Source organism: Oncorhynchus gorbuscha, linkage group LG09 (genome assembly GCF_021184085.1).
Source record: "Oncorhynchus gorbuscha isolate QuinsamMale2020 ecotype Even-year linkage group LG09, OgorEven_v1.0, whole genome shotgun sequence".
Classification (NCBI taxonomy): domain Eukaryota; kingdom Metazoa; phylum Chordata; class Actinopteri; order Salmoniformes; family Salmonidae; genus Oncorhynchus; species Oncorhynchus gorbuscha.
The window spans coordinates 94,289,002-94,298,843 of NC_060181.1; the positions used below are offsets into that span (position 1 = coordinate 94,289,002).

Sequence of the window (9,842 nt, forward strand, 5' to 3'; positions counted from 1 at the left end):
TATGGTGTTCTATAGAGTCCCCTGGGACAGGACACTTCTATATGGTGTTCTATAGAGTCCCCTGGGTCCCACCTGGGAGGGTGGCTTCACCACAATTAGGCCTTGTAAAAATCATTGAGTAATCCAGGAAGAGTGGGAGTTTAGTGTCTGTGAGTAATTTAATGCGGGTGAAGACATTATGGCGTTGCAGTTGTTTTAACAGTGTCTGTCACCCTGCTAGTGTCTGTCACCCTGCTAATGTCTGTCACCCTGCTAATGTCTGTTACCCTGCTAGTGTCTGTCACCCTGCTCGTGTCTGTCACCCTGCTCGTGTCTGTCACCCTGCTAGTGTCTGTCACCCTGCTAGTATCTGTCACCCTGCTAGTATCTGTCACCCTGCTAGTGTCTGTCACCCTGCTAATGTCTGCTTCAGCAGGGATATAAACGGAATGAAGTATTAAATATGACACTTGTAAAAGGTTATGTAACAATATGAAGTCTTTGTTGAACAGCCTTGGTCATTCAACAATGGATTCCACACTCCTACACTTCTAGGATCCAAACAGAAGGTGTTAGCTAACGTAAACATACAATACTGCCTTTTGAATCTAATTTTATTGGTCACATACACACGGTTAGCAGATGTTAATACGAGTGTAGCAAAATGCTTCTAGTTCCAACAGTAATATCTAACAAGTAATCTCACAATTCCCCAACAAAAACTTGCTTTAATGTAAGTGGTTAATCAGAAATGAAAGGCACATTCACTCTGTACAGTCATTTGGGGCGGCAGGGTAGCCTAGTGGTTAGACTAGTAACTGGAAGGTAGCAAGTTTAAACCCCCCGAGCTGACAAGGTACAAATCTGTCGTTCTGCCCCTGAACAGTTCCTAGGCTGTCATTGAAAATAATAATTTGTTCTTACCTGCCTTGCCTAGTGAAATAAAAAATTATACAAACAAATCTAAAAGTGATGGAATAAGAAAATGTATACATCAGGTTATGTTACAGTTGGAGTCATTAAAACTCGTTTTTCAACCACTCCATAAATTTCTTGTTAACAAACTATAGTTTTGGAAAGTTGGTTAGGACATCTACTTTGTGCATGAAATGTAATTCTTACGAAAAAGAGTTTACAGATTATTTAACTTATAATTCCAGTGGGTCAGAAATTTACATACACTAAGTTGACTGTGCCTTTAAACAACTTAGAAAATTCCAAAAAATGATGTCATGGCTTTAGATGCTTCTAAGATAGGCTAATTGACATCATTTGAGTCAATTGGAGGTGAACCTGCGGATGTATTTCAAGGCCTACCTTCAAACTCAGTGCCTCTTTGCTTGACATCATGGGGAAATCAGAAGAAATCAGCCAAGACCTCAGAAAAAAATGGTAGACCTCCACAAGTCTGGTTCATCCCTGGGAGCAATTTCCAAATGCCTGAAGGTACCACGTTCATCTGTACAAACAATAGTACATAAGTATAAACACCAAGGGACCACGCAGCCGTCATACCGCTCAGGAAGGAGACGCGTTCTCTCTCCTAGAGATTAACGTACTTTGGTGAGAAAAGTGCAAATCAATCCCAGAACAAGGACCTTGTGAAGATGCTGGAAGAAACAGGTACAAAAGTATCCACAGTAAAATGAGTCCTATATCGACATAACCTGAAAGGCCGCTCAGCAAGGAAGAAGCCACTGCTCCAAAACCGGCATAAAAAAGCCAGACTACGTTTTGCAACTGAACATGGGGACAAACATCGTACTTTTTGGAGAAATGTCCTTTGGTCTGATGAAATAAAAATGTAACTGTTTGGCCATAATGACCATCATTATGTTTGGAGGAAAAAGGGGGAGGCTTGCAAGCCGAAGAACAGCATCCCAACCGTGAAGGGGTGGCAGCATCATGTTGTGGGGGTGCTTTGCTGCAGGAGGGACTGGTGCATTTCTCAAAATAGATGGCATCACGAGGAAGGGAAATTATGTGGATATATTGAAGCAACATCAAGACATCAGTCAGGAAGTTAAAGCTTGGTCACAAATGGGTCTTCTAGATGGACGATGACCCCAAGCATACTTCCAAAGTTGTGGCAAAATGACTTAAGGACAACAAAGTCAAGGTATTGGAGTGGCCATCACAAAGCCCTGACCTCAATCCCACAGAAAATTTGTGGGCAGAACTGAAAAAGCATGTGTAAGTGTAAGCAAGGAGGCCTACAAACCTGACTCAGTTTGACCTGTCTCAGAAGCTTGTGGATGGCTACCCAAAACGTTTGACCCAAGTTAAACAATATAAAGGCAACGCTACCAAATACTAATTGAGTGTATGTAAACTTCTGACCCACTGGGAATGTGATGAAAGAAATAAAGAGCTGAATTAAATAATTCTCTACTATTATTCTGACATTTAACATTCTTAAAATGAAGTGGTGATCCTAAATGACCTAAAACAGGGAATTTTTACTGGGATTAAATGTCAGAAATTGTAAAAAACTGAGTTTAAATGTATTTGGGATTAAATTGAGTTTAAATGTATTTGGGATTAAATTGAGTTTAAATGTATTTGGGATTAAATTGAGTTTAAATGTATTTGGGATTAAATTGAGTTTAAATGTATTTGGGATTAAATTGAGTTTAAATGTATTTGGGATTAAATTGAGTTTAAATGTATTTGGGATTAAATTGAGTTTAAATGTATTTGGGATTAAATTGAGTTTAAATGTATTTGGGATTAAATTGAGTTTAAATGTATTTGGGATTAAATTGAGTTTAAATGTATTTGGTTAAGGTGTATGTATATATCATTCATATATCCTTATGTACATGTTCCTTATCCCCTTACACTGTGTATTAGACAGTAGTTTTGGAATTGTTAGTTAGATTACTTGTCGGTTATCACTGCATTGTCGGAACTAGAAGCACAAGCATTTCGCTACACTCGCATTAACATCTGCTAACCATGTGTATGTGACAAATACAATTGGATTTGATTTGATTTGTAAACTTCCGACTTCAACTGTATATAAATATATGACCGAGTGTCATAGGAAAGATGCAATAGATGGTATAAGATGCAGTATTTACATATGAGATGAGTAACGTAAGATATGTAAACATTATTAAAGTGGAATTGTTTAAAGTGACCAGTGAGTCAATGTAGGCAGCAGCCTCTGAGTTCATGATGGGCGGCAGGTAGCCTAGTGGTTAGAGCGTTGGGCCAGTAACCGAAAGGTTGCTAGATCGAATCCCTGAGCTGATAAGGTAAAAATCTGTTGTTCTGCCTCTGAACAACGCAGTTAACCCACTGTTTCCCGGTAGGCCGTCATTGTAAATAAGAATTTGTTCTTGACTTGCCTTGTAAAATAAATAGCTGTTTAGCTGTCTGATGTCCTTGAGATAGAAGCTGTTTTTCAGTCTCTCGGGCCCACACCTGTACTGATACAATACAGCCTTGTGAACACAATATTAAAAGTTGCAGTCCTTTTTTTCCCCCATTACTGAACAATAGACTCAGTTTATGTAAAAGCACTTAGTGCCTTTTAAGAGAAGGAATTTAAAAGTGAATGCTCCGTTCCAAAACGTCTTGGTCAAAAGTTTGTGTCTTACTAATATGACAACAGGGAAGGTGTGTGTGTGCGCGTGCGCGTGTGTGTGCATGCGTGTGCGTGTGTGTGTGCATGCATGCATGCGTGTGCGTGTGTGTGTGCGTGCATGCGTGCGCGTGTGTGTGTGTGCATGTGTGTGCGTGTGTGCATGCGTGTGCGTGTGTGCGTGCATGCCCAGAACCACGTTAATGGCCCTTTAACTTACTGAGGGCTTCCTGCTCCATCCTGTCCTCGTGGTCCTGGCCACAGGCTAACCTTTGACCCTCTCAGCTCTGCCGTAATTGGACACGGTGTGGAGAAGAGGCTGACAACAGGCCCTGCGAGCCCTAATCGTCCCAAAGTTCGTAAAACTGGTTTAAAACAGACCAGCCGTTTATCAGCGGAACAGCAATTAGATTGGAGAGAATGGCGGACGGTTAACGGACGGTTAAGGACTAACTTAACGAGGGAATATATTTGTAAGAAAGGCAGTGAAAAAGGTGGTTGGTAGTTGGGTCGACTAGCCACTGTTGATGTTGACAGTGTACGTTAAGCGGTTATATAGGACTCTAATGGTTCCAGCATCTGTTTAATCTAATGATTCTCTGCGTTTGCAGCCACTCCAAGCTCACGTTTCCCCTGTTTGTCGACCCCTGTTTAGTGTTCACATGACAGTGGCTCAACCACAACCCCCTTTTCTCTCTCACTCGGGCGCCAAACACACAAAGATCTCTCCGGGCTACGGGTCAGTCTGAGGGCAAATGTGGAATGTAGCCCTAATAGTTCACACCAGAAACACAGCAAACAAGGAGGGAGAGCTTTCCTCCACAACCAACGTCAACATCAGACAGACGGAGAGGGTCCTCGTGAGAACGACGACCTCGCCAAGTGGCACCAACGACTCCAGTCTCTTGCGACTTCGAGGGAACGCATTTTTCACGTCTTTGTCCCGGTTTCTAAAAGGACGTGTCATAAATAGCATTGTGGCGTTCTTTCACACTGGGAGGTCGATTGTGAGAGCACTTGAATGACCTGTATTATGAGGGGGGGGGGGGGAATACATTCTTATACAAACCAAGGAGGTGGGACAATCGCTCGCTTTTCACTATGGCTCTTTTGGTCTTCTTTGTTTGACTGAACAACCTGAGTAGTGACAGGCTTTTAGCACGGAATCTGAATGTTCATGGAAACTCACTGTTACCTGTAAGAAGTAGTCAAGGACAGTCAGTCATCTTGGATAACTGGTCTGCTTGGTGATGATGTCACTTCCCTTCCAAATGCATTATTGCTACTATGACTATTCACATGCTACTGTGAACATGTGACTAAAATGTCAAATAAAACAATGGGGTTTATTTGTACAGACATATAGTATCCCTATCAATCTGACTGACTCAATGTTTGACTTTTGACAAACCTCAAATCTCTCTATAGAAATTTCACATTCATTTTTTTTTTTTTGCGGACAGAATGTGCTGAGTTCACATCAAAACAGAGCAATTCACAAAGCTGTCTAGATCAGTTGGTTAGCAACGCTACAGAGTAATAGACAGGGTATATAACGCTAGGGAGTAATATAGAGTGCAGACCTTTTAAATGTGTCATCTGGGTCCCTCTGGCAGTGTAGGGGCTCCAGGGTGGGAGCCACCAACGGGCTGTCCAGTGTGTCCCTGTACCCCAGGGGGAGGAGGGGGCTGACCCTCAGCTGATCCACCAGTCCCAGGACAAACCTCCACACCGCCACGCTCCTCCCGTCCTCCCGCTGGCAGAAGTGAAATGCAAGGCAATGGGGCGCCAGTCCGACTCGCATCCCTGCGTCCGAGTTGGGCCATATTGCCTCCGTGCATAGAGCTGTCTTTCCTGCCCCGGGACCCCCAGTTACCAGGATCCCCGGGGGCCGGCCGGGAGCGGGCTTGGCTTCCAGACAGCGCTGGAGCTTTTCCAGGGCCCATTCCCGACAGTAGAAGCGGCGGCCCCGTAGCAGGCTGGTGTTATGGCTGCTACCACTCATTGGGCCCCCCTGGGAACTAACCAGGAGTCACTCCACCGCGGGTCCAACGTCCCATAATCCCCGGCGCCTCTTACAGTTTCTCTTTCGATTTGAACGGACTACACAATACCTTTGGTAGCTCTGGCAGTGACAAGGTGACTGTCCGGAAGGTTCTAACGTCAGATGTTATGATCTGGGGACTCCTCCAGATACCATCTCAGAGTCTCTTAATCCTCCCCAATTGTCTGTAGTCAATTGGATCAGTCCTCTGGACACTCTGGTATGTCATCTCTCCACAGGTTCCTCCAGCCAATCAGTGTGTCTCTCTGCTGTCTCAACCTGATCCTCAGGTTAGAAAAAAAACAAAACAAGGAAATGGACCATGAATAGAATGTATCCAGTACCGACACGCTCTCTCACACACACCACACCTGTCCTCCGTCAGAGAGAGAGAGAGAGAAAAAATAAGAGAGACACAGAGTGAGAGATTACCACAAGGGCTCACTTAAAACAAGGAGATTTCTTTCTGTGGTTATCTTCTCAAAACCCTCGTAACATTAACATGCTCTCTAAATCTCTGGATCTGCTGCTGACAGTCCTGCTTCCTCGATTTTCTCTTCTGGAGTCTCTCCGTACAGTTGGCTCATATGGATTTCCCTCCTCTTTCACACGCCCCTTCTCTCGCTCTCTCTCTCTCCACCCTCTCTCTCTCTCTCTCTCTCTCTCTCTCTCTCTCTCTCTCTCTCTCTCTCTCTCTCTCTCTCTCTCTCTCTCTCTCTCTCTCCACCCTCTCCTCTCTCTCTCTCTCTCTCCACCCTCTCTCTCTCTCTCCCCACCCTCTCTCTCTCTCTCTCTCCACCCTCTCCTCTCTCTCTCTCTCTCTCTCTCTCTCTCTCTCTCTCTCTCTCTCTCTCTCTCTCCCCCTCTCTCTCTCTCTCTCCACCCTCTCCTCTCTCACTCTCTCTCTCTCTCTCTCTCTCTCTCTCTCTCTCTCCACCCCTCTCTCTCTCTCTCTCCACCCTCTCTCTCTCTCCCCACCCTCTCTCTCTCTCTCTCTCCACCCTCTCCTCTCTCTCTCTCTCTCTCTCTCTCTCTCTCTCTCTCTCTCTCTCTCTCTCCACCCTCTCCTCTCTCTCTCTCTCCACCCTCTCCTCTCTCACTCTCTCTCTCTCTCTCAGCTGCTCTCTGGTTTTTCTTGTCCTCTTTTTTCCCACTCCTCCCCTCCCGTTTCTCAGCATGTCAGGGCATGTATTGAAGCAGAGGCATTTAAACTGAGAGTGAGTGAGTGAGGAAAGAAGAGAAGAGAGAATAAGGAACACGATCCAAGATAGGAGGAGTTGGACGGCTTGTTTTTTGGGGTCAAAGTTCATCCACAGCAGCATGCTTTAACTGAGGCTCACACCCCTCCTGGGTCTGGCTCTGGGAGCTAAGGAGGGAGGGACGAGCTCCAGCACTCCTGTCTAAATACTCCTCACATGGTTATTATTAAACAGATGTGATAAAAACAGAATCCGTTACTGCAGGAACCAGGATGTAACACAACTGGAGAGTAAATACAACCCTCTTCAGTTGCTGACAAAGCCACTTTGTTGACTTTATAGCAACAAAAAAAAAAAAAAAAAAGAGAAAAAAATGGGGGCACTGATGCTGACTGTGCTTAAAGTAAATTGAGAAAATGTGCAAAGCTCAGAGGGTGTTTCAGATAGGCTACACACGTATTATTGTATCACTATATGAACTGAGGTAATGTTGATATGCATAGATTTGGTGTTTTTCTGTGACATCCAGAGAATACAGTCTATTCAAAGCCCTCTGTGAAGAAGTAACTAGTCTAATCATAGCCCTCTGTGAAGAGGTAACTAGTCTATTCAAAGCCCTCTGTGAAGAAGTAACTAGTCTAATCATAGCCCTCTGTGAAGAGGTAACTAGTCTATTCAAAGCCCTCTGTGAAGAAGTAACTAGTCTAATCATAGCCCTCTGTGAAGAGGTAACTAGTCTATTCAAAGCCCTCTGTGAAGAAGTAACTAGTCTAATCATAGCCCTCTGTGAAGAGGTAACTAGTCTATTCAAAGCCCTCTGTGAAGAAGTAACTAGTCTAATCATAGCCCTCTGTGAAGAAGTAACTAGTCTATTCATAGCCCTCTGTGAAGAAGTAACTAGTCTAATCTAGCCCTCTGTGAAGAGGTAAATCTATTCAAAGCCCTCTGTGAAGAAGTAACTAGTCTAATCATAGCCCTCTGTGAAGAGGTAACTAGTCTATTCAAAGCCCTCTGTGAAGAAGTAACTAGTCTAATCATAGCCCTCTGTGAAGAAGTAACTAGTCTATGACCAGGGCTGGGGAGTAACAGATGTTCAAAGCATTTATTTTTCAACTCGAAGCAATGAGCCCAATCAGTTCTCCATGACAACAAAATCATAAACAGAGTAGGATAATAAGTGCTTCGTTTTTTAAGTAAAACAACTTGGCTAATATATATTTACAAATGCTATAAATGGAAGCTCAAGTGGTATTAAATTAATTGGAATGACCGCAAATCTGATAAGACTTTGGCTTTTAATTTAAGATCTAATTGTATTATTAGCTGTAGTAGAAAGCAATGGGTTAGAAGAAGCCTACATAACAAAGTCATTAAGTAAAATACAACATCCATTTATGGTCAGCTATGTAAACACTTACATGGATTAATCCTGCAATAGATGGTCATTCCGTTGGTAATATCAACTCAGCAAAAAAATACAATGTCCCCTTTTTAGGATCCTGTCTTTCAAAGATATTTATTTATTTATATATATATATAGATATTATATATAATATATAGATATTTATTTATATATATTCACAGATCTTCATTGGAAAGGGTTTAAACACTGTTTCCCATGCTTGTTCAATGAACCATAAACAGTTAATGAACATTCACCTGTGGAACGGTCGTTAAAACACTAACAGCTTACAGACGGTAGGCAATTAAGGTCACAGTTATGAAAACTTAGGACACTAAAAAGGCCTTTCTACTGACTCTGAAAAACACCAAAAGAAAGATGCCCAGGGTCCCTGCTCATCTGTGTGAACGTGCCTTGGGCATGCTGCAATGAGGCTTGAGGACTGCAGCTGTTGCAATGTTCATACTGTGAGACGCCTAAGACAACGCTACAGGGACAGGACAGACAGCTGATCATCCTCTCAGTGGCAGACCACGTGTAACACCTGCACAGGATCGGTACATCCGAACATCACACCTGCAGGACAGGTACAGGATGGCAACAACAACTGCCTGAGTTACAGCAGGAACGCACAATCCCTCCATCAGTGCTCAGACTCAACAATAGGCTGAGAGAGGCTGGACTGAGGGCTTGTAGGCTTGTTGTAAAGGCAGGTCCTCAAAACACATCACCGGCAACAACGTTACCTATGGGCACAAACCCACCGTCAATGGACCAGACAGGACTGGCAAAAAGTGCTCTTCACTGACGAGTCACGGTTTTGTCTCACCAGGGGTGATGGTCGTATTCGCGTTTATCATCGATGGTATGAGCGTTACACCGAGGCCTGTACTCTGGAGCGGGATCGATTTGGAGGTGGAGGGTCCGTCATGGTCTGGGGTGGTGTGTCACAGCGTTATCGGACTGAGCTTGTTGTCATTGCATGCAATCTCAACGTTGTGCGTTACAGGGAAGACATCCTACTCCCTCATGTGGTACCCTTCCTGCAGGCTCATCCTGACATGACCCTCCAGCATGACAATGCCACCAGCCATACTGCTCGTTCTGTGTGTGATTTCCTGCAAGACAGGAATGTCAGTGTTCTGCCATGGCCAGCAAAGAGCCCGGATCTCTATCACATTGATCACGCCTGGGACCTGTTGTATTGCAGGGTGAGGGCTAGGGCCATTCCTTCCAGAAATGTCTGGGAACTTGCAGGTGCCTTGGTGGAAGAAAGAACAGGCAAATCTGGTGCAGTCCATAAGGAGGAGATGCACTGCAGAACTTAATGCAGCTGGTGGCCACACCAGATACTGACTTACTTTTGATATTGACCCCCCCCACCTTTGTTCAGGGACACATTATTCCATTTCTGTCAGTCACACGTCTGTGGAACTTGTTCAGTTTACATCTCAGCTGTTGAATCTTGTTATGTTCATACAAATATTTACACATGTTAAGTTTTCTGAAAATAAACGCAGTTGACAGTGGGAGGACGTATCTTTTTTGTTGTTGCTGAGTTTACATGTTTGTCTTCTAATGCATCTTAAGGGGGAAAGTAATCAGATTACTTTACTGAGTTTGGCTAAT

General features: G+C 43.8%; 1 protein-coding gene across 3 annotated transcripts in view; it reads right to left on the minus strand.

Annotated features, from left to right (window-relative positions):
- Nucleotides 1–6,286, minus strand: part of LOC124044286 (ankyrin repeat domain-containing protein 50-like) — a 16,313-nt gene extending 10,027 nt beyond the window's left edge. The window contains exons 1-2 of one of the 3 annotated variants that reach the window (XM_046363930.1): nucleotides 6,058–6,286; nucleotides 5,152–5,891 (exon numbers count right to left, since the gene is read on the minus strand). In XM_046363930.1, coding sequence (XP_046219886.1) covers nucleotides 5,152–5,573 — 422 coding nt within the window. In that variant the 5' untranslated portion in view covers nucleotides 5,574–5,891; nucleotides 6,058–6,286. Of the gene's footprint in view, nucleotides 1–5,151 lie in introns of all 3 variants that reach the window. The other 2 variants (XM_046363929.1, XM_046363928.1) reach the window with 2 other exon arrangements.
- Between the last annotated feature and the right edge of the window lie 3,556 nt (nucleotides 6,287–9,842).